General features: G+C 38.7%; 4 protein-coding genes across 5 annotated transcripts; 1 reads left to right on the plus strand and 3 right to left on the minus strand.

Annotated features, from left to right (window-relative positions):
• The first annotated feature begins 74 nt into the window (after positions 1–74).
• Positions 75–8,962, plus strand: LOC106452675 (exocyst complex component SEC8). Its single transcript, XM_048759293.1, has 27 exons — positions 75–309; positions 645–739; positions 986–1,198; positions 1,289–1,462; positions 1,695–1,799; positions 1,901–2,010; positions 2,154–2,333; positions 2,690–2,840; positions 2,919–3,025; positions 3,384–3,691; positions 3,777–3,937; positions 4,051–4,166; positions 4,569–4,639; positions 4,717–4,847; positions 4,938–4,987; positions 5,109–5,209; positions 5,582–5,691; positions 5,865–5,972; positions 6,543–6,725; positions 6,811–6,896; positions 7,227–7,398; positions 7,496–7,573; positions 7,789–7,890; positions 8,018–8,092; positions 8,186–8,281; positions 8,368–8,417; positions 8,511–8,962. Exons 2-27 carry the CDS (start codon positions 698–700, stop codon positions 8,596–8,598), a joined length of 3,168 nt encoding a protein of 1,055 aa, XP_048615250.1. The 5' UTR covers positions 75–309; positions 645–697; the 3' UTR covers positions 8,599–8,962.
• A 292-nt stretch (positions 8,963–9,254) lies between these two features.
• Positions 9,255–12,421, minus strand: LOC111212280 (glycerol-3-phosphate dehydrogenase SDP6, mitochondrial). The gene is made up of 6 exons (XM_022713745.2): positions 11,981–12,421; positions 10,853–11,326; positions 10,439–10,770; positions 10,199–10,359; positions 9,864–10,122; positions 9,255–9,772 (listed from the first exon to the last, which is right to left on the minus strand). The coding sequence occupies exons 1-6, from the start codon at positions 12,348–12,350 to the stop codon at positions 9,473–9,475; spliced, it is 1,896 nt and encodes a 631-aa protein (XP_022569466.1). The 5' UTR covers positions 12,351–12,421; the 3' UTR covers positions 9,255–9,472.
• A 926-nt stretch (positions 12,422–13,347) lies between these two features.
• On the minus strand, positions 13,348–15,601 carry LOC111212276 (ATPase GET3B-like). 2 transcript variants are annotated; one of them, XM_022713736.2, is made up of 10 exons: positions 15,346–15,601; positions 15,052–15,263; positions 14,908–14,970; positions 14,721–14,831; positions 14,567–14,641; positions 14,351–14,416; positions 14,164–14,238; positions 13,993–14,091; positions 13,727–13,861; positions 13,348–13,620 (listed from the first exon to the last, which is right to left on the minus strand). In XM_022713736.2, exons 1-10 carry the CDS (start codon positions 15,536–15,538, stop codon positions 13,483–13,485), a joined length of 1,167 nt encoding a protein of 388 aa, XP_022569457.1. In that variant the 5' UTR covers positions 15,539–15,601; the 3' UTR covers positions 13,348–13,482. The 2 variants fall into 2 exon arrangements, with proteins under 2 accessions (XP_022569457.1, XP_022569456.1); XM_022713735.2 differs by having other exon boundaries at positions 14,498–14,641.
• Positions 15,602–16,490: 889 nt separating this feature from the next.
• LOC111207414 (phenylalanine ammonia-lyase 4) lies at positions 16,491–20,292 on the minus strand. The gene is made up of 3 exons (XM_022705418.2): positions 19,725–20,292; positions 18,379–19,026; positions 16,491–17,759 (listed from the first exon to the last, which is right to left on the minus strand). The coding sequence occupies exons 1-3, from the start codon at positions 20,093–20,095 to the stop codon at positions 16,658–16,660; spliced, it is 2,121 nt and encodes a 706-aa protein (XP_022561139.1). The 5' UTR covers positions 20,096–20,292; the 3' UTR covers positions 16,491–16,657.
• Positions 20,293–24,279: the final 3,987 nt, after the last annotated feature.

Here is a 24,279-nt window from a genome sequence, read left to right on the forward strand (position 1 = left end):
ATCGAGTCCGTGAAACGTATTATGCATGTAATCGTGTTTTGATAGTTATGCATACTTGAGAAAATGTTGCCGTCCAAACAAAAATAATCTTATTTTTTCCCATAATTAACTTTTTATTAAAACAAATCGGTCGAAAAATCAGAAAACAAGGGAAAATAATTAGAGAGAAGAAAAGTCTGGGGAATTAGAAGAAGAACGCGTACAGATTTTTCTTCCTTCATACCTCTCAATTTTCTTGAGATTTAGATATTTCTCTCGGTGGTGATCGGCGACGCACTTATCAGATTCGAACGAGGATTCGTATCCCAGGTAGCTGAAAAATCCATCCATCAATCATCTCATTTCGATTTAGCTATCTAGATCTACTTCTTCCACACCTAAGTGTTTGATTCGTAATTTCGATCTCTGTATACGCCGATATCTGTAACTGGTTGTTATCTTTCTCCGCTCGTCGTTAGATCTTTCCGCTCAAGGAGTGGTGATGATTGAATGTTTACCGTCTCTTCTCCTGACTTGATTTATATCTCCAATAGCTTCTTTGTATTCTTTTTGTTTGTGTGGAAATTGAACTGCGTAGCTTCGGTGATTCATCGTCTCTAGCTCACGTATGTGTAAGGTTTTGAAATTTGGATTTTATCTTACAGATACGCTTGATTGGGAATGTGCTGAGGAAGGAACACTCATTTGGACTCTTCACATGGGGACTTTCGATGGTTTGCCTGTTCCCTCCGATAAAACTGTAAGTCCATTTCCTTCACTCCTCGCTAAGTAGAAGAACCTACAAGTTCATCCTTAAAGGAGGAATCGTTCAATTCAACGATTTAGAAGGAGCATTAAGTACGTCGTTAGTTTTCTTAATTAGAGTTTTTTGGAAGAAGTGATTGATACAAGGGATTATCACCGCTCTTGATTTTGTTTTTGGAGTACATGTGTTGTGCTTGTGTGTGTGTGTGTGTGTGTGCCTGAGTGACGAGGGTTATTGCAGTACCTTAGGGAGGAGCTGGCACGAATAGATGAGAGCTGGGTTGCTGCACGCTTTGACTCTTTGCCACATGTGGTCCATATCCTTACCTCAAAAGACCGTGAAACCGACATTCTTTTACTAAGGGAGCAAAGTGATGTTGTCGAGGAGGTTGTGGATGAAGTTGTCCATGCTTACCATGGTGGTTTCAACAAAGCCATTCAAAACTACTCTCAGGTTTCTTATATCTCTTAGCTCTTCCTCTAAAGCAGCAACCAGATATATATATGTCCCATGTTAATTTGACGTGATGATACTCCTCATCAGATCTTGCGACTATTCAGCGAGTCCACTGATAAAATAGGCGACTTGAAGCATGATTTGGCAGAAGCAAAGAAGAGCTTGGGGACACGCAATAAACAATTACACCAGTTGTGGTACCGTTCTGTAACATTGCGGCACATCATCGCGCTTTTGGATCAGATTGAGGGCATTGCTAAGGTTGGTTGGATTACCCCTAACGTTTCTTAGTTGGTTTTTTTGTGGACAGTTGCTTGCTGTGTATTTGCGCTGCTCTGAACTTTTATACGTCATTCATGATAGCACTCTGTATTTCTGATGATACATTTGTTGATATGTTTCCGTTATTTATTTATTTTACTTTTTGCTATTTAAAAGAAACTGCTTTTCTGATGTGACAATGGTTGGTTTGGCCTCTTGAAACATTGAACAGGTTCCATCTCGTATTGAGAAGCTCATTGCTGATAAGCAGTTTTACGCTGCTATTCAAGTGTATCTCCAGTCTTCTCTGATGCTTGAGCGTGAGGGGCTTCAAACGGTAATTTTTCTAGCTTACTCAACCTTCTGATTGTCTCTGTTCGAGAGGTTTACTATTCACTTCTATCTTGTATTCATATATATTCTGGTACGTTCACCTAGGTTGGTGCTCTTCAAGATGTCAGATCTGAGCTAGCTAAGCTGCGGGGAGCCCTTTTCTTCAAAATTCTAGACGATTTGCATGCACATCTGTACAATAGAGGTGAATACAGGTAGGTTTCTTTTCACCCTGCATAAATGAATTTCAGAAACTGTGCTACTTTTTATCCGTGGTTCAGTGGCATGCTTGATTGACAGTTTGTCTCATCACTTCTATCGTGCACATTCGTCGTTCCTGACCTTGTCTATGCTGCAGTTCAGTTGCGTCAAGCATATATGAAAGAGATGATGAAGTACCAACAACAACAGCTGTTGCAGCAAGTCGAATGAGCTCACAACCACTCTCTCGTAGAACACGGACACTGAAAGGTGATAGTCAGTTTGGTGTTAGAGGCCTCACAAATGGTTCACATAGAACGGCTTCTACTGAGGAAGGGTATGATTTCGCAACATTTCCCTTAAATTGATTATGTAATCTGTATGAGATATTAGGAACATTTTTTCGTGTATAAAGTTTAGTTTATGTGGAAAGATCATTGCCTGTTTAGTTACGGTTCTTCCTAGAGGCTACCGCGGCTTTGTTCTTGAAATAGAGATTACCATACTTGCATGATTTTTCTAATCATTTTGTGGAGGTTCTCCTGAGAAATTTCGTTAAGAAAAGAAAGTATGCTGTAGGTTGATTATGACAGAAGTTGCTTTGTCAACCTAAGGTTGCGCGCTACCTTTGTTCTGCTTTTATAAAATTTACTTCGCTAATGTGTGTTTCTTTAATCTCGTTGTGCGTCTTAGTTCATCATTTGATGGACATGATGAGGAGGACTCTGTAGAACATGATGAAGCCACCGGAGATGGACAGACTATCAGGAATGGCACTGATAGTAAATTGCTTTCTTACCAACTTCCACCTTGGCTTTCTGATTCCTCTCCTGACGAGTTTATCGTACGTGCTTGTTACACTTAACATATCTTCTGCCCTATTTTTTTCAGTGTTGCGACATTGCTTTATCTCCTGTTTCAGGAAGCAGTAAGAAAGAGTGATGATCCACTGCATGTGAAGTATCTACAGACTCTTGTTCAGTGTCTTTGCATGCTCGGCAAAGTTGCAGCTGCTGGTGCTATTATATGGTTGGCTTTCTGTTTTTCATTTATCTAAATGGTTTTAGAATTGCTCTGTTCTGCAGCTTGATATAGTTATAGAAAATTCACTCTAATATCTTTTAGTTTTAGACCGCTAGCAGTGGTTTGATTTCGTTAGTTAACTTATCACCTATGTCATCACTAGGATACAATCTTTATCAAATGTATATGTGTAATTTGTGGGACCAGTTAACGTTTATTATTCTTGAAGTTAAAGATGAATGGAGCAGATGCCGCTCAAGTTTTGCTAGTTTTCCATTCAAAAATGTTACTTGGTGGAAATAAGTACATTCTGTTATTGAAATCGTCAAACTTTTCTAAGTGATGTTTTTGTGTTCTCTTGCAGCCAAAGACTTCGACCCACGATACATGAGATCATAATATCCAAGATTAAGGCCCATATGGAGACTAAAAATTTGTCAAAGTCAGCCTGTAGTCAGGGTGATCGAACGGGAGCTGCTGGATTGCATTTTATCAAAGGACAGTCCGAGGCCTACAGATTATCAAAAGATAAACCGCAAAATGGGACATCAAATTCTGTAACTCACCTGGCTGTGAGCCCTGTCTCGCCTCTTATGGCTCCTGGAGGCAAAGCGCAGGCTGCAGCAAAAGATCTTCTTGACTCAATTTTAGATACTATTGTCAAGATATTTGGTGAGCTATTCAACTGCTAACTCGTCTTAATATTTTATTTTCTCAAAATGAAAGCACAAAATTTCTCATATTGTTGCATCTATAGAAAATCATGTTGTTGTTGGAGAGCTTTTGGAGTTGAGGGCTTCGCAACATGACATTAACACACCGAAGTCATTGCCTACTGATGTGAATTGGAACGCCGATTCTGAAGCATCCCAAGCTACTGGAGGCTATACTATCAGTTTTCCTTTGACAGTCTTACAGGTCCGCCTATTGATTTCAATATATCTAATTTGTCGTGAAGCTAAATATTTTTATATCTATATTGAACGTTCTCATACGCAAGCTGATTGAAGTTTTACGTGTTACTGATGTAGAGTGAATGCCAACAACTGATATGTGAAATTCTAAGAGCAACTCCAGAAGCTGCGTCAGCAGATGCTGCGGCACAAACTGCTAAACTTGCAAAGAAGGCTCCGAAGAAAGATAAAAGGCAAGTGACCCCTTAGCTTTGGTAGTTCATACATTTACAGAGATGGTTTTCTCATATCATGGTTCCTCACATTCGTGTAGATACATAGACAACGAAACATGTCCCAAGAATTAGACATTTAAGTTTTTGTTAAGATAGGCCTCACTTTCATGTACAAGCATGTTTTCGTAGGGCGGTGAATCACCTGATATGACCAGTGATTAATATAGAGGATGTTAGAAAGATTTCTTCTGATGATCTAATAAGAAGGTTTTACTAAACCCAATTTTAAGAACTTGTCATTTAGGCTCTTCTCAGCGCGCTAGTAAAGTGGAGCGTTGAATAGTATAATACATTTTTAAGTGTGAAACTCTGCAATCTGTTTAGTAGTATTGATGATTAATTGATGATGATGGACTGCAGGGATGCATCTGAAGATGGGGTAACTTTCACCTTTCGGTTCACTGATGCAACTGTATCGATTTCTAATCAGGGTATTAATCAATCATCCTGACTTTTCTTTGGTTATAATGCCTTTGGTGGAGTTACTGACGCTATGTGCTGCTAGCAGGAGCGGATCTCATTCGTCAAGGCTGGGGAAAGAGGGCTCCAAATTCATCACAGGAAGGTTATGGATCTGCAGCAGTTTTGCCTGAACAGGGAATGTATCTAGCTGCATCTATTTACCGACCTGTCCTTCAGGTTTGAATTCTCGTTCATCTAAGCTTTTCATTCATTTTCAACTGTTTTTTTTATGTGGACTTTTGAATTATGATCTTTTGTGTCTTGCAGTTTACAGATAAAATTACTTCGATGTTGCCCAAAAAGCATTCTCAGCTTGTGTAAGTTCAAAATTTCCGCGTGCCTTTACTGGCCGTCATCCTTGCAAAGCTAAACACCTTGCTCATTGTCCAAACTATCTTGCCACTATTTTCACCATCGAGTTTTCAATACCTGATGCAGGAATGATGGATTGCTTACATTCACCGAGAACTTTGTGAAGGACCACCTGTTACCGACAATGTTTGTGGACTATAGGAAAGGCGTACAGCAAGCTATATCAAGTTAGTTCCATAGACTATAGAAATCTGATCATAGCGTTTTCTATTGCTACTTTAGGGTAATTCTCCTCTAACGGTATACATAGAATTGCATGTTGAAAGGAGAGTTGTTAATTTGGGTCCAAAGACTTGGATTTATACCTCCGCAAGGTGGTAGTAGAAGAATTTGCCAAAACTAACGAACTATTTGTCAATATAGGGTATGAAAGTTTTATAAGCTAAAGCATCTTTAAAATATTTTGCATTTAAAGATTCCGAGGCAAAAAAAAATTATAGGAATAGTTGCATATTACTAGTTATGAAACCAGTTGTGTCAGTGCTATACCTGCCTCGTATTAAGGTTGGAAACCCATGGTTCGTAAAACTATTTTGCAGGTGCTGCCGCATTTAGGCCCCGTGCACATACAACTACTTACACCCCAACCGTAGAAAAGGGTCGACCTATCTTGCAAGGTCTTTTGGCAATAGATCTCCTTGCAAAAGAGGTAAGTTTTATATGCTTTTAAATTGGAAACCAAACGTTTTTGTTATTCATACATTTGATCTGCCTTAAAAGAATGGATGGTTACTTCTAGTTCATCATTTAATCCATCTTTTGGGTTCTCAGTTTCATGATATTTTTGTTTTAATGAAGTCCTTGCTTTTCATTTTTTTCTAGGTTCTTGGTTGGGCTCAAGCCATGCCTAAATTTGCTACTGACCTTGTGAAGTATGTTCAGACATTTCTTGAGAGAACATTTGAGAGATGTCGAACAGCATACATGGAGGTATACATGCTTTCCTCTTCCTTTGACTCTTGTAATCTGTTATGTTTGGCATCTGGTTTAGGGCGTTGCACCTATAGCACAAAATTATACACTAAAAAGTAGTCTTGTCAGCGTGATTGATTTAAAAAATTTAACTGAAGGTGTATGAATAAGATGATATGACTCTGGATTTAAAGTCTACTATTGTCTTGAACAACGTGCTAGATTTCAGTTGAGCTACGTCTACGTGAAAACAGACCTACTTTCATTAAATAGCAGTAGTGTTCTGTTTTGGACTTTTGATATTGTCTTGCGTAGTCTACAGTGTAGATCTAGATGTTTTACCAGATTGTGATAAGCCCTGCAGCAGAACTTGGCAATAAATGCTTAGAAGCAATAACATGAGAAAGTTTGATTCAAAAGAGAGGTGGAAGAACATGGAGTTAGCCAGTCTTACATGCGCTTTTTTCCATCTTTGATAAATAAAATGTCTCACCGTTTTCTTACGATATCGAGTCTCCAGAGAAAGCGATGTATTTCTTCCATTTGACACACTTTTCTGAGCATAAGTTTGATTATTTAATATATCAGGCTGTGCTGGAGAAGCTCAGTTACAGGCTCATTGGGAGGCATGATATTGAGAGATTGATGCGACTTGACGCGGCAAGTGCATGTTTGCCATCTCAGCTTGGCCATTCTGTTTCTCACTCTGAAGCTGTTGGCTCCGAAGTAGAACTCTGTGAACTATTCTTAAGTTTGCCGTCAATTAAGCAGGTAAATTTCATGTGTTATCTGAAACTTATTCTAGTATGAATCTTTCATCTGGTGAAGATTGTTTAAGTAACTGTGTTTCTTACAGGATAATCTAATTCGTGATGACAACAAACTGATTTTGTTAGCGTCGCTTAGTGACTCGCTTGAATACGTGGCAGACTCTATTGAGAGGTGAGTTTTTTTGAATCAGATTCTTTATGCATGCCTTTTCCTGTCATGACTTGTGCCTATCTCTCAGTACGTCGTAGATGTTATGAGGACACAGGGAAAACTGGGAAGTTATATAATTTTATAAAGAGGAAAAAGGGACATGCATAATAAAAAAGTAGGGATACCTACGGAGACTAGGCTAGATTGATTGCTGTCTTTTCTATCTCAATTTTTTTTTTAAATACCAGAAACCTTCGCCTTCAGTGTAAAAGAGAAACTTGCATGGTTTGATGGGTAAGTAGAAAGCAAATGAAAGCTCTTTCTGAAGTTTTGATTTCCCAAAATCTTTAGGCTTGGACAAGCAGTTCCTCGTGCAGCAAGTCAAGCTGAAGGTAATAGCAGGGATCAAGCAACTTCTCCAAGGAATCTGGCATCATTTGCTGATGAGTACAGAAAACTTGCGACTGATTGCCTTAAGGTTCTTCGTGTTGAGATGCAATTGGAAACAGTCTTTCATCTTCAGGTATGTGATGGATGTTCCCTTTGCTAGGAAGGTGGCATGCTATGAGAAATTCAATCCGTGTCCTGTAAAACTTACGAAATATTATGGTGTTGAAAAGGAAATGACAAATCGGGAATACCTGGAGGATGAGGATGCTGAAGAGCCAGACGACTTTGTGATTTCTCTTACTTCACAGGTTGGTTATATCACTTTAATAGACCTTGTTTCGTTTCATAGCCATCATATATTCGTATCACTTTCTTCTGCTGAGAGAACCTAATTAGCCACATGATGAAGTGATCTTAATTTACTGTATTTAGTGTGCAAATTACTGGATTTGCGAGATGATAATCTTTTCAATCCCTATGATTCTGCTCCCAAGTTTTTTGACATTTCCTTTTTTTAAAACAGATAACACGTAGGGACGAGGGAATGGCGCCTTTCATCTCTGGTGAGAAGCGCAATTATGTTTTTGGTGGCATTTGTGGAATTGCTGCAAGTGCGTCCATTAAGGTACACTTCATCTTTTTATCTTGATTTACTTGAATTTATAAGATCTTTGGTACTTCTAATTCACATGTCTATATACCATACCACAAACTCTAAACCGTTAAAAGTCTCTGACTACGTATTTTTCTAGGCTCTGGCTGACATGAGATCAATCAACCTTTTCGGAGTTCAACAAATTTGTAGGAACACTATTGCATTGGAACAGGTAAAGATCAGTTCTATTTAGGTGTCTAGTTCACTATTTAGAACTGGTTTCCGATAGCATTTCAGTGTTGACATCCGTGTGTGTACATCGTAGGCCATGGCAGCTATTCCATATGTCGATGGTGACAGTGTACAGCAGAACCTAGATCGTGTCCGTACTTATTATGAACTACTGAACATGCCATTCGAGGTGAGCCAAAGAAACAATTCTTGGTTTGTCTTTCGCTTTTCTCAGCATTCCTATATACTCAGACGTTTACCTGATTTTTTTTGCAGGCGCTACTTGCATTCATAGCGGAACATGACCAAATGTTTACACCCACAGAGTCTGTTTCCTCAAATTTTGATTCCTTATAACCTAAAAACTTATCGAAAGAAACACAAGATTGAGGCTAACACGGTTTCTTTTGGGCTTGCAGGTATTCCAACCTTCTAAAGGTGAATGTTCCTGGAAGAGATACTCCTTCAGATGCTCAAGTCCGCCTTTCCGAAATTCTTTCTCACTAATATCAAAACTCTTCGAGCCATTTGCGGAGTATCATGAACAAAAAAAGCTTCTCCAACAGCCAATCTGTTTCATTATTTTCATAAGCTGCAGAAAAAATCACAATGGTGACATCTTGAAGGAGAGGCAATACACAAAAAATGTATATCATCTTCGTTTTTCTCTTAGATAATAGTCCGGTTCCATTATTTTTTTCGTTTGTTTTTTTTTCCTTTTTACTTGTCTAGTTTCGTGAGTATCTTGTTTTGTGGTGTTGAATACAGAACCAAGACCTTTCTTTGACAGCTTTGTTTCGTGTTTAAATTCTTTGTTAGAGTTTGTTTGTATAAAACTTTCCAAGGTGAAATACATTTTACGTTCGAGTGATATGATTAAAAACAAAGAGAAAGCCACAAATTATCAACCATTCATCTTGATTTGGAAACGTTAGAGATATATACGCTCGTTTCACAGAATCATATCTTCTTCAAGGTGAAATCCGAACATCTCTCTTTGGTTTACCGAAGCATGCCTTAGAAATTGCTATGCACTTTGAGATTTTTCTTCCGACACTAGCGACCAGAGCTGAGCTTGGTGTATGCTCACACACTCACTCCTGATTGTACTGTTGTATACAGCATGAAATAGACTGCGATCAATATAAGCTCTCTACAGTGAATTAGAGAACAATGTAAAAATTCACATTTTGAAGACGGAACAAAGTGTTTTAATCCAATAAACATTTGAGTAGTCGCAGTATTATTCCATCCGTATACAGTTTTATTCCTTCCCGCCCGTAGCTAAGTAAGTACCTAAGAGCCATCAACAATTGGAAAATAGCAGATAACAATAAATTCAATAGAGTAGTTTTATATTTTGCTCAGAGGCAAGCAGCTTTTAGTTGTGTTTGCCATCGTGAAACTGTGCGTTTTTGGAAGACTTGAAAGTTTGAAGAAACTCTTTAGCCTTTTGCAACTCCTGCTTCTCCCTCGACTTGTCCCACTTGTGTTCACTCGCTAGTATCTCCACCACACGCTGCAACGCCCTCGCCGCTGCATCTGTGTCCAAGAACGCTATTCTACATCTCCTTGCTATGAAATCAACCGCTGACTCGCAGTACTCGTGCCTTGCACAGTAAGCAACCTCTGCTTCCAGAAACGGATGTCCATGTGCCAACCGTTTCCCCAAACCCTCCTCCTACATTTAAAGAACCAAAACCATAACCAGATCATAAACCGGATATACTCAATTACCTACAAGTTTGTAAGATGGAAGAACAGAACCGAACCTGAGCTATTATGGCGACTCGGTCAGCCATTGAACCATAAGCATGTGACAAATGCTTAGCCGCAGCTGTGTCCATTGCTCCAGGAACCACTTTACCACCATATGTTTTCTTCATGCGCACGTATTGCTGCGCAAGAGCTGTGAAAGAAGACGGTTCCCATCCATGAGAACCAAGAATCTGTAGCTTCTGCGTTACACATCCATTGGTTGGACTCAGCTTTCCAGATTTGATTGCTGCATCAACCGCATCTTCCGCCATGCTGAAATGAATTCACCGTGAGCAAATTAATAACAAAATTTTACAAACATTCTGCTAACTTCTTCAACTCTCCTCACCTTCGATAAGTTGTCCATTTTCCACCAGTGATTGTAACCAAACCAGGGTTTTCCTCGAAGACAACATGGTCTCTGGAGATACTCTCTGTGCTCTTTGCTGTTGGATCCATGGCCAATGGTCGGATACCACTCCAAGCCGAAAGAACATCAGTACGTCGAACCTAGCCAAATTTTATTATGGATAATATCATCAACTTAATTGACTATCCATCTCTAAGCTGAATCTGGACGTGGACATACCTTAATGTTAAGATAGTCACTGATTGCATCCAGTATAAACTGAATCTCATCCTCATGAGGTTCTGGAAGCGGAGTGATCGAGGTGTTAGAGTCCGTAGTACCTGCTACTGTTCTTCCCAACCACGGTAACATGAACACAACGCGACCATCCTTAGTTTTAGGGACTATCAACCCCATCCCTTCTGGAGAATAGTAATCAGGGAGCACAATGTGTACACCGCTGCTTGGACATATCATCGGCTTCGTATCTTCATCAACCATCTTCCTAATGGAGTCACAGAACGGTCCAGCCGCATTAACAACCACTTTCGCATAGCTCTCAAATTCTTTGCCTATCAAAATAAAAACATCTCATTAATAATCATCACCAGAGAATAAGTATACTAAAACTGAAGAATCTGCTAGTGGCTGTACCTGTGAGATTGTTACGAACTCTGGCACCAACTATTCTCTTAGTAGCCTCATCTGTAATAAGCGACACAACCTCAGCATGGTTGAGAACAGCGGCACCAGCCAACGCGGCAGTACAAGCCAACCCCACATTAAGACGTGAATCATTCATTTGCCCATCGTAATACACAACAGTGCCCCTCAAGCTCTTGTCTTTCCCTTTCCTTGCAAGAGTTGGGAAGAGCTCAGCAGACTCCTGAGCAGAGTAGTACCTAGAGAGATGTAGTAACCGTGGTCCTGCGACCAAGTCGTACATCTTCAGTCCCATCCAGAAGTAGACAACTTCGAACCAGTCGAAACAAGGTGTCATGCAGGGGAGAGCGTGGCAGAGATGTGGCGCGTTTTCAATGAGCTGTTTGCGCTCCTCAAGCGCGTGGAATACAAGCTTTAGCTGTCCATAATCAAGATTGAATACAGCTTTCTCCAAGTAGCGAACACCTATTCGAGAATCAGTGTAAACTAATTAAAGGAGACCCCTAAGCTCAATGTGGTGCAGCATTTAGGACAATTATATTTTAATTGATTAATTTTTCTTTTTACTTTATTTTGGTCAATTTTTTAAACTAAAACTATAGTTTTCATAACTTTTAGGTTTTACCAAGCAGTTCGGATTCGGTTCGGTTGATTCGGATATTTGAATTTTTGATACTATGCTTATAAGTTTCATTCGGATTTTACTAACTTTCGGGTTAGATTCAGTTCGGTTACTTCCGGATTCAGTTGGCAATGGTTCGAATAGTCTGAAATCGCCTTAAAAAACTAAAAACAATCGACCAAAAAATACTCAAAATAAATAAATTATTCCAAAATCTAATTAAAAACTAGTTATCCACCTAAATTAACTTAGAAGTATTCAAAATAACAAATAAAAAACTACAAAAATCTTTAAAATACTACAAATGTCTGGTTCAAATATTTCTTTTATAACGGTTCACATCATCGTATTCTTCTGGTTTTTTCGGTTCGGGTTAAGGTCTAGTCTAGACTTCGGTTTGGGGTAAAAAACGTCAATGCCTACTACTAAGGCCCTAATGGAGGATCATAATCATTCAGTTCCACCTAGTAAACCAAACCAATCGTTTCAACCCTTACCTCCATGGATAAGCTTCGTCGAACGAGAAGACGTCCCCGAGGAGAAATCCTCCCGCTCCACCAGACCAACACGGAGTCCACGCGTCACAGCGTCGAGCGCCACTCCAGAGCCCGTGGCTCCACCGCCAATGACGAGTACATCGAGAGGATTAGAAGCGCTGGCTCCGATCAGCACAGACTCTTGAGCAGATCGAGAAGGCACGGAAGCGTTCGGATCACCGATCCTGCGCCTCAGCGAATCGAGAATCGGACCACCGCCTCTGTCGCTGGAGGCAACCGACGGGGAGAGGTAGACAGCGCCACCGCCGGATGCGGCGGCGATTACGGCGGCTCCGACGGCTAAGCGGCGGAGGGAGGAGGCTGGTGACATGGGGGGAGGAGATTCAGAGGATTGCGTTGGGAAGCGAAGCGATCATGGGATGATTATGATAATGCCAAAAGTGGAATGGAGACTACTGTAATGGCAAATTATCGTTGAATTACGGTTTCGCCCTCGAAAGTTACTGTGACGTGAGTGGATGAGGGGTGTTTTCGTCATTTGGATCAGATTAGAGTTCCGTGGTCTAAGGGACAGTTTGACTGGGGGTGAAAAAGAGTTTATTGACTTTTCTTTTATAGGGCCTTTACAGTTTTGTTAAAACGTAAACCATAATCTGTTTAATTCAAGCGGCTAAGACTAATGGGTAATTACTAACAGTGAAGTCCACTGGGCCTTTCTCATGAGCCGAGTTTATTAAGTCTGGGATAAGATACTGAATATACCTTCTCACGATGTTGTATTGATAAGTTGAACAAAGAAAAAAAAATATCTGATGTAAGTTGAACAAAGAAAAAAGAAATAATATCTGAGGTAAAAGATTAAACAGTTGAACGTTGATAAAAAATAATATCTGAGGTAAGTTGACACTAATTATTATATAAGCTTTTGGATTTTCTGAGTGTGTCCCTATTTTTTTCTTCTGCTGCATTGTTACAGGCGTTGGAGGTGGTTGATTTGGAGCAGCAAGCTCGAATGGTGAAAGAGCTTGATGGTTCTGTCTTGAAATGTGTTCATGATCAGAACGGTAATCATGTGATCCAGAAGTGTATAGAGAGAGCTTCTTCCTCAGGATTGCATAGAGTTCATCATTTCCTCATTTTATGGGAAAGTCTTGGCTCTTTCAACACACCCTTATGGATGCCGTGTAATCCAGGTTCGGTATATACATAAACACCTTATGGTTTGTTTGTATAGAATCAGGTAAACAACTCTTAACATATACTTCATTGGAATCACGTCAGAGGGTACTGGAGCATATTGATGACACAGAGACCCAACGGATCATTATGGAGGAGATCATGCATTCTGTTTGCACTAGAGCTCAAGATCAGTACGGAAATTATGTTATTCAGGTAAGTTTCTGTACGGCTGTACCAAAACTATGTAATATATCAACCAACATTATCTCATGCAACTGAACCTGCTTCTTCATTCTTCTTTACATGAATAATGTGTGAGAATCTCATTTCCAAATGATATCGCCCAAGAAGCGCAGAGCAGGGACGCCTCTGATCTCCATATCGACCAAAGGAGCCTCCATTAATGTCAAACCAGAGAGTTCTGAATCCTCTCGTATCATATCTAGAGCGCGCATTTGGTCCTGCATGTTCATTTTCCCACACGTTTAGATGCATTTCAACCATTCTTTGTTATTATCAGTGACCATTGCAATGTGCAACGATTCTTTGGTTGAGGTATACATATACCTTTCTCTTAATGGAACAAAATTTGCAGTCGGAGGAGGATGGCGGAAGAATTTGATTAACAACAAGTCTCTTGACGGGGACACTTTCCTTCTTCAAGGAAGCACTTAATCTAGAAGACTCACTCACAGCCATTACCTTCAGGATGTCAATAAACATTATGATCATTAATATCTGACATATTAATGATCATTCTAAGACATATTATATGTGTTAGAATGGAAATGCATGTTTGAAGATAGGAGAACCTTAAACAAGAAGTAGATTACCGTTGGGATGGTGACAATGACGAACTCTGTTGACTCTGTGTCACGAAAAAGCTCGCGTACTTTAACCATCCTTTCTCTTAGTCGTTCCAATTTTTCAGCCTTTTCACATCCACCAAAATAGTTCAAAGGAATGAAACAGTGCCATCACAAAATATACACAAAACGACTTACAGCATCAGGCTGGTTATCTTCTTTCCCAAAGACTGATTTTATTGCTGAAGTAGCTGAGGTTATTTTCTGCCTAAGCTATAGATACACAAGAGAAAAAAAGTCTCAGAAACTGATACGCACTTTGGTAAACAAACTAACACAATAAGGTAGAGTAAATGGTTTTATCTAATGTGACATCTCCTCCCACCTTCAGGATTTTACCTATGGACGCGTCCAAGAAGTCTGGTAAGGAGAGTAGCCTCAGTGTATGACCCTGTAAGCAACAACAAGACTTATCTCAACAGTAACTTTGCTAAGAAAAAGGAAACTAATTTTCACTATAGATTATACTCACCGTTGGTGCAGTATCAAACACTATCCTAGTGAACATGTTATACTCGGGTGATTCCAAGAATTGAATAACCTTAGAAATGGCAATGGCTTCATCCAATCCAGGAGGCGGTGTGTCTAGTAATTCCCCAAGTTTAAGTTCCCCCAACTTCATCAACCCCCCAAAAAAAACAAAAGTCAATATCATATGATTAATATCACAAACCATAAAGCTACTACAAACATACCTGTTCAACAAGCATCCCAAGTCCCATACCATCCATAAAATCTTTAACCTCAGTGCCTCCATTCATCTGGGAGGCACTACGAAACTCTTCTCTAGCCTTCTCAGGGTTTATCTGTTAAATTTAAAACTCAATTATGAGTGTTAAGGATTCATCAACCAAAGATACCCCACAAAACATATCCACATACTTCTAGAGCAAAGAGAGGAGAGTCAGGTCCTTCAACAGGTACAAGCATTCCACCAGTCAAGTCCTAGAAACCAAGACACGTCACCAATTATATACCTTTCATCAATTAAATAACAACAAAGTGATCTTCTTTTTTTTAACTTACCTGAGCAAAGGAATCGCTAAGGGAGTGAGCTGGATCTGTGGATACGACAAGTGTTGGGTGTCCATTGTTGGCGAACCTCACAGCTAAAGAAGCAGCGCAGCTGGTTTTGCCCACTCCTCCTTTCCCTCCGAGCATGTAGTACTTCCGTTTCGTGCCGGAGACCATCTCGTCGAACTCCGACACCGTCTCCGTTGGGCTAGCTACTGATTTCACTATCAAAAGGAGAAGCCTTTTTCGATCAGTTTAATACTCACAGTTCCATGTTTTCAATGAGGAGAGTTCAGGGTTTCAAACCTTGGAGCGAGTTTCTACGGCGATTCTGTTTGACGGGAAGAGAAAGAGTGGATGGAGAGATTGTGGATGAGGAGAGAGTTGTTCGAGGAGAGAAAGAGATGAAATCAGTTCTAGATACGAGAGTTGTTGGCGAGACTCTTGGTTTGCATAGTGGAGGAGAAGAAGATAGTAGAGAGGACGAAAGGGTCGCCATTTTTTTTGCGTCTCTCTGTTCTTACAACTGTTGTCGTGTTTATGTTTCAAACACATAAATAATCAAGACTTTAATGTTTACTCTAAGCATAAGATAAAAAACATATGCTTTAATGTCTGGTCATAATAACAGAAGCTTATGTTCTACCACAGAACTCAAAAGCTAACACAAAAGAACATATGAATCTGAAAAGGTCAATGAGATCTTGAATGTTAGTTAAGACTTGCTTCTATGTTTCTTAGCTTCTAACTTTACTTCTGTCAAGGAAGTCTTTCTTAACATGTTTTTCACCATTATATTGAATCCATTACTTGTTTCAGATTTTTGGCTTGAGTAATCTTGTACTACTAAACCCATAAGACAGAGCATCTTAGTTTGATCACTTCAGTCTTAACATTTTCACCATTATATTTGAATTCATTCTTTGAGAGATGTGAATCTTGTACTAATGGATGATAAGGAGAAACAGAGCTTATGCATATAGGCATTACAAGCTTCCTAATGGGTTCGGTAGAAAGCCTTCCACTATGCCAACACCTTGTTAACAACTAACAACATTACATCATCAAATCATTTCATAAAAAACATCTCTCTAGTGATTTTCCAAGTTCTCAAGTTTTCCAGACTTTATCACATCTTTGATAAGCTCTGATTTCTATCTTTCAATTCGTAAGACTCGATCCTACCAAATGTTGTAATTAAGCATAAGCGGTCCTGTCAACACGACTCTGTCAATCGACGGTGGATAATGCATATATCTCGCTCTTTATAGCTGGAAATTACCAAGCCTCGTCTGTCAATACAAACTTTGTCAATATGACCGACCGTTTATTTTGTGCATAGTGGTATCAGCCATTCTCTCTAACCTAAAGAAACTACTCTTGCTCTGTGTTAGTGTTTAGTGAGTATACAGCCCCTATGCTCAATGCCTACATCAGTGCGTGTGATACAATTCTTAAAAACAGAGCATTTTATCATACAGAGAGTACATATAAAGTTTCAAGTCTTGAGAACATTCAGTGTCTTGGGAACCAAGAAACATAAAAGCACACACATATCCTGTAAAAAAAAACTAAGAGAAAGTTTGATAACTTAAGAATCTTCGATTCCAATCTGTCTTCAACAGATCGGAACCGGAGCTCCGTTCCACTCCTTGAGACACTCCAACAAAGGATCAATAACCTTCCCATCACAAATCGCCGAGAACACTTTATCAAACTCCTCACCCGGCGACCTAACACTCTCTCCACTCAACAGCTCAGTCTCCAGCTCCTCCCTCACAAACCGGTACAACGGATAAGACCGACATTCCTTAATCCGGTTACCTATAACCGAACACCCTCCCTCATACTCACCCCTAACACGCTCCACCTCCTTAGGTAAAACCACCTTCAGCTCCGCCTCAAACGCTCCTATCTTCTGAAAAACCGACGTCGAAACATTAGCCTCACGCTCCGGATCCTCCAAAGCGTGGTCCACAAGAATATGCCTAAGCCTCTGCATCAACGGGTAAGCAAAGCTGCAAGGATCGTCCGCGTATGAGAACACGTGCTCTCTATCAACCACTTGGAGCACATCACGCTCCGTGAACCTAGACGGATGCAGCTCGCCGTTAACACCAACCGTTAACACCCGTTTCGCCACCTGGCTCACCGCGGCTTTAACAGCTTTCTTGAGATTCTCTTCGATATGACGCAGATCAACGGCTTGGCATAAGGCAACCAAGTAGGTCGTGGACATCAGCTTGAGGATATCAACAGCTTCTTCTGTCTTCCGACTCGAGATCAGCCCTAGCGAGTTAACGTCTTGGTTATGCTGCTCGGCGCTCTGGACGTGGTTCGTCACGGGGTTAGCCAAGAACTGGAGCTCGGAGCAGTAAGAGGCCATGGCGATCTCCGCGCCTTTGAAACCGTAGTCGAGGCTAGGGTTTCTCCCGCCGGATAGGTTTGAAGGCAAGCCGTTGTTGTAGAAGTCGTTCACGAGCTCGGAGAACTGCGCGAACATGAGTTTGCCGATGGAAGCGATGGCTAAGCGGGTGTTGTCCATGGCGACACCGATAGGCGTGCCTTGGAAGTTACCGCCGTGTAGTGCTTTGTTTCTGGAGACGTCGATGAGAGGGTTGTCGTTGACCGAGTTGATCTCGCGCTCTATCATCTTGGTCGCTGCTCTGATCACTTCGATTTGTGGTCCTAGCCATTGTGGTGACGTCCTTAGCGCGTACCTGCAGCTTAAAAGAAAAGAAAAAATTAGCTAACCAAGCCAAACTTCAAATTTCAGTTTAGGCATTTGGTTCGGTTATTTTGGATATTGGATAGTTCTTTAGGAGATTTTAGTATCCACGCGCCAATTTTTTTATTCGGATCGATTCAAATATTTTCAAATTTGGGTCGGTTTGAATAACAAAAGTTACAAAACTAACTGTCTAGTATCCGGAAATAATTCAGGTCTCAAGCGTAATTATGATCATTTGGATAAAAATTTCAGATTATTTTCGATGATTTCATATATTTCCACATACTTTTGGATAATTTCAGATATTTTGAATAATATTGGATATTTCAGTTTTAAAATATTGCAATGATTTTAGTAGATTTTTAAATTATGTATATGTATATATTTGATTAAGTTATATGTTTTGGGTGTTTGTTTTGTTTTCGTTTAATTATAGATACATAAAAATATAGAAACCACATCAGGGTATTTAATTTGATAGTTTTGGTCCGGTTCTGGTTTTACTTATTTCACCTCGGTTCTTTTGGATTCGGGTTTGGCCCATGCCTACTTCAGTTACTTGAGAAGCAAAGGCCTATTTCAACTACTTGAGAAGCAAGAAACATTACCGATCTTGTTTAGGTTTTTGAAGCGGATCCAGTTCATGAAGCTGCTGAGCTTCTTTAACGTAAGAGCTTCCATGTAATATATGTTCCATAATCGCAGCGGCTTCAATCTGACCAGGATGGTGCTTGAGCTTATGCGTTAGATGATCAGTAAACTCCGGCTTCCCTTGCATGACCTCCGCGAACATCGCAGACATAACTTCAGACAAAACCGCCAAAACATTGGTCTCAAACAGAACCATCGAAGCCAGACCCGATCCGACCCCTGTCCCGTTCACAAGAGCCAGTCCTTCCTTTGGCTGCAGCTCAAAAAAGGACGGTACTCCGGCTAGCTTAAAGGCATCGGAGGCAGTGAGAGTCTCACCGGCGGGACCCACGGCTTTTGAATTGGGACGGCCGGTGAGCAGTCCGGCGATGTAAGAGAGAGGAACAAGGTCGCCGGATGCGGTGATGCTGCCACGGAGAGGGATGCATGGAGTGATTTCGTTGTTAAGAAGCTTTGTAATGGCTTCAAGAATCTCAAAGCGTATTCCAGAGTAGCCTTGGAGGAGAGTGTTGACACGGACGAGCATAGCTGCTCTAGTTGCCGACTTAGGTAGCGTGAGTGACGTGTCTCCGACGCCGGCACCGAATATTCCGGCGTTCAAGAACCTGATGGGATCATATGTTACTAATATTTAAGACAAGGAAAACTATTTTCCTTCAAATTTATAAATTATCTTCAAAACGACCAGAATTATTTATATTAGATAACATATGTTAAAATAAAGTTCGGTGTATGAAGTGAAAGTCATGTAACTAATATTATTGTCTAACTTAATTTCACCTATTATTGCCAAACACCAAACTAGTTCAGCTAACTAATATTAGTACGAAAATATTCGCCTAGTAATAATTATTTGGTACCACAATTACCAAAGAAGTGGAAACTTTTAGGCGAAAGATAGATCACCTAAAACGTATTTCAGTCACAATAAATAGAAAAAAATCATTATTATATTTTCTTACTTACCTATTATCAACTGTATGGTATTCTAAAATTTACTTCCTGAAATATGCATTTTCTACATTTTTCACAATAGAGAAAATATAATAAATGTTCACAATTAGATTTATTATTTGTTTTTATTTTTATTATACTGACCAATAACATTTAATCAATTTAATATTTTTAATTAATATTTATTAAAAAATTACAATTTATTAATTTCAATAAATAAAATATTTTTAAAAATCTATAAAATATATTTTTGTGGAAAAAGAAATAAAATTTGATTTAGGGAACATATAGAATATTTAAAAGTCATATAATAAAATACTTAATAAGGTGTTGAGAAAATCAATATTACCTAATAAGCTCCTTTTGAAGTGCACCGCCTTGTTTAGTTCTTCTATGGGACGTTGCACCAAACCCTGTGGTGACTCCATAACTGTCCGTGCCACGGTTCATGCTCTCCATCACCCAGTCGCTACTCGCCTTAACTCCGGCACGAGCCTCCTCCGCCAGCTCCACCGTCACTCCTCCGCTAGCCACGGCTGCAACTTGACCAATCGTCAGCGTCTCTCCTCCTAACCGCACCGCACCTTTTCTGTAATCTTCCACCATACGTTTCACCTCCTCCAAGTGGCTCCCTTTCAAAGCTTCCGCCGCCGCGTTCCAGTTCAACGGATCGGCGGAAACAGCGACGATGTGGTTGTTGTTTTGTTTGCACAAGTCCATGATCACCGAGTGTAAAAGATTGGATCGTTTGAACAAATATTATACAAAACAAAAGCACTGAAAATGTGTGTATGTATCAACTTGCACGTTGCGCTTACAAGACGATTGGTTTATATGTTTTCTGATTTTTATATAATTAAAATTACAAAGGATTGCAAAGGAAACTTTATTTGATTGCAAATAAATTTTCCTGAGAGAAATGTGAGCGACAATGGAGGTTTTAAATAGAGGCAAGGAGTTGGTGAGAACCAGACGAGTTAGTTGAAATGTGTCTACAGCCGTCGGATGTTCCTTGCAATCTGGCGGATGTGTGTTAGCCACGTGGCTTACATGATATGTGAGTCCGCTTACTTGTCGATCTCGAGCGTCAGGTCTTGCCAGAGATAGGGACACGATGTTTGGTGTGAGTGTGAGCAATACCACAGAACCAATTTCACATTTTTCATATCATTTTTCCTAACCATGTAAATTTATTTTATATTTTTGTGATTTTTCTTTTCTTGCATGGAATGTTGCTAAAACGTTAATTCTTTTAATAAAAAAGAAAGAAAAACGGGCAACGTCATTAATAGCTCATATACCAAATGTTATCCAGATCGTATAATTTATATATGGAATGTAATTTGTAAATGGCCAAACTAAAATGTGTTTATGTTGGTTACACTTATGACAACCAAAAACAAAAACAACAAGGTGGAATTCATTTAGTTTATAAATGATTTTTTACCTTATGCAAGTTAAAGATTTGTTTAAAATTTGACACGAGATTCTTTAAACATTTTAAAACAATGGAACTGACTAAAACAATGAAACATGTTTGATACGTTGATTGAATATGCATGGTTCGAGTATAATTGTAATCATGTCTGATTCTTTCTAGTCTAAACTATACATAGGCAATCGAATAACCAAAGAAACAAAAACAACACAAAGAAACGATCAGATCATTTTTCATGACTACTTTTTAATTGTTTAAACACTTGTGTTATTGTTTGTTTGTTTTTTGGTTTTAGATTTCATATGTAGTTTAGACTACAAAGAATTAACCCTGGTTATAATTATACTCGAGCCAAATTCCATCAACTAATTAAACATAAACTTGGTTTATTTCCATTGTTTTAAAATGTTTAAAGAATCTCATGTCAAGTTTCAAACAAATCTTCAACTTGCATTAAGTAAATATCCTTTGTATACTAAATGCATATGAAGAAAATCTTATTGACTTTATGGAATGGAAAGCCTAGTACGCATCATTCTCTTCCTTATAGAGATTGTGAAAAGCTTACCACCAAACACATAAATTGATTGACAATGAAATAAGTAAATATTATTAAAGAAGTTGATAATGGATAGAGTTGGTGAGATTTGGGTGAAAGCCTTTTCTGCCTCTCATCCTCTTCACCAACCATGCTCACACCTCTCACCTATCTTATGGTAGGACTTGTTAGCCAGTAGAACTACTAGTATTGTATAAGTCATGAAAATTATGATATAATATGTATTGTTGTTTCGATATAGTCATTTTAGATACTTCCATCTCAACCTTTTTCTAAAATTAAGCTATAATAGATACATAAAATAAAGATATTACGATCCAAATTGAGTGTATATCTTTCTCAAACAAAAACAATTGAGTGTATATGACCGACAGCACACTATATACAAAATGGCATGTTTAAAATGAAGTGTTTGTTACACTTAAGTAGCTCCCAAACCAAATGATGTGTACCTTAGATCACATGTATTTGTTTTCGTCTTCTTCTTTACATTCTCGTGGAAAATGAAGTAAAACTGTAAGAGTATATATCTGCTGTAATATGTTCATCTAGATGTGGTTTATTCAATAGGTTACACTTTAATTAACTTTGGTTATCATGTAAAACTACTTACGTTCAAAGACTTGCCATACATATATTGTCATGGACTGGTTATAAATCTTGAAATACTATAAAAAGAATCTTCAAATTTCTTGTACAAAAACATTATTGTTGACGCAGGAATAATTGTTCAGGGGTGACGATTTGATGACCTCAAATTAGAGAGGATGAAAGACGAGCACAGGGAAGTCGGTTCAATCTCTGCAGCCACATGGCTAAGATTTTTTTAATTTTTTTAAATTAAATTTTATATTGATTAATCAAAGAATAAACTGGCATTTACAATGGGTATGAAAAGAAGCTAAAAGCTATACAAAAATATCACTTCCTATTAGAAGAAGAGACCCATTTCATCTTGTATATACTTCCAGCCAGCGCCTGAATAGACCAGCACACTTGTGATTTTTTTCATTTTATCCTTGTGGTTAGGTAAATGTAACCAATTAATGAGTGTCTTTTTGTTTGTCTACCTGCATTGCATCCGGAACAGGATTCTTGTTTCTCTTAGCCGAGAATTTTATATCCGGCTTGTTTCGGGTTTCTTTCATTCTCACCCACCCATTAACCGATACACGCCTTAGATGAAATTTTCTTTTTATACAAATCTACTTGAAAACTCTTGTTCAAGCCTGGCTAGAGTCAGCAATTAATAACTCTATAACCCAAGATTCTAACTGAAACTCACTTGATATGACAAATAAGAACGCGTGGTAGCTACTTGCTAGTAAGCGAGAACACTCAAGGGCTTTGAAGGTTCTTGATTTCCTCTTCTTTAGCATACCAAGCTAGTACGAACTTGGAAAGTTGAGGGTTAGAGGTCTTTGTAAGAGTTTTTTATAGGTCCTTCCGCAACTCCAGTACTAGTGGCCACTGATACTGACAAGGGGGTTCAATATCAAAGATTGTTTGTTTTAAAGTGAAAATCTGATGTTAAGAATGTTTCAGTTCACAACAGACCTCGACTGTTTCCTTGTAAAACTTTTTCTTCTTTCCAGAATCCAAACGTCAGAATTGCCATGATGATCCAACGGCTGATGGTTTGTGGACCGGACAACCGAAACCAGTGTTTATGTGTGTTTGATCGGACGGACACACGTTGATGATAAAATAAATAGGCTTTTTAAAACAAATCTGGCCCAACATTTTGAAGCCCTATATTGTTTTACGGTCTGCTAACTTTCTAATTACCTCTAATTATTGTCCATGCATCATGCGAGATATATCACACATGGGTCATGGCGCACCAATTTCAGTACGTCGCACATGATAGAAAACATACTCCCTCTATTTTTTTATTTTTTTATATGATGTTTTAGAAGATATTTTTGTTTTAATTTGTATGATGTTTTGAATCTTTCTATGTAAAATTATCAAAATAATTGATTAAAATATTAAAAGTTAATGTATAGTTTATTTCTTATTTGTTCTAAATAGCAATGATTAATTATTTTTAATTACTTTTTTGGTGTAATCAGTGTTTTTTTTGTTTTGAACAAGGGCATAATACAATCAGTGTTTTTGAAAAAAATATTTGTTTTCTTCTTAATATGTGTGTTTATCCTAAAACATCATATAAAAAAAACAGAGGGAATATTAAATACCTAAGCAGTGACATGAGCATAGGCATACTTAGACACATAATACATGCCAGTATAAGTTCATAACACCACACACATTACACCTAGCTATCACGTTAAAATCTAGGTCGGATTTGCAACAACAAAATATGTGTACTAAACTATGTGTGTTACACTGACTTAAACCACAAAAAAAAATTATTTAACTTTGGGAAACACAAATTTATGGAAGAATTCAGACTAATTTATAAGGAAAAATATAACCCACGGATAAACATTTTTCGGAATATACAAAATCTAATTTGTATAGATGTTCAAAAATGTGATTTAGTTTTACACGATAGATAGATAACTTTTATAGTGTTTCAAGCTCGTTTCATTACCAATCAGCTACTAGTTCTTGGACAAACCATAAAATCTTTACTACAAACTTTTGAAATAATCTGACTTGTATAATGAGTAAAAGATTGGATGCCCCGAATTGAAATGCACGGAACTGGTCCTCATGCCTTGCAATCGCGACTCGCAAGGGTATTTTTATAATAATAATTGACTTTTATGAACTGTCCTAAACTAACCTAAGAATAATTCATGCTGAGTTTTGATTTCTTGTGAACAGCAAAATCAAAACTGCGATATAATTAAAAGTTATAGTTATGAACTTATGCCATATTTATTTATACAGCAAGCTCAAAAATGACATATGAACTAACACATGTAAGCAAATGAT

This window comes from Brassica napus, chromosome C5 (genome assembly GCF_020379485.1).
Source record: "Brassica napus cultivar Da-Ae chromosome C5, Da-Ae, whole genome shotgun sequence".
Lineage (NCBI taxonomy): Eukaryota > Viridiplantae > Streptophyta > Magnoliopsida > Brassicales > Brassicaceae > Brassica > Brassica napus.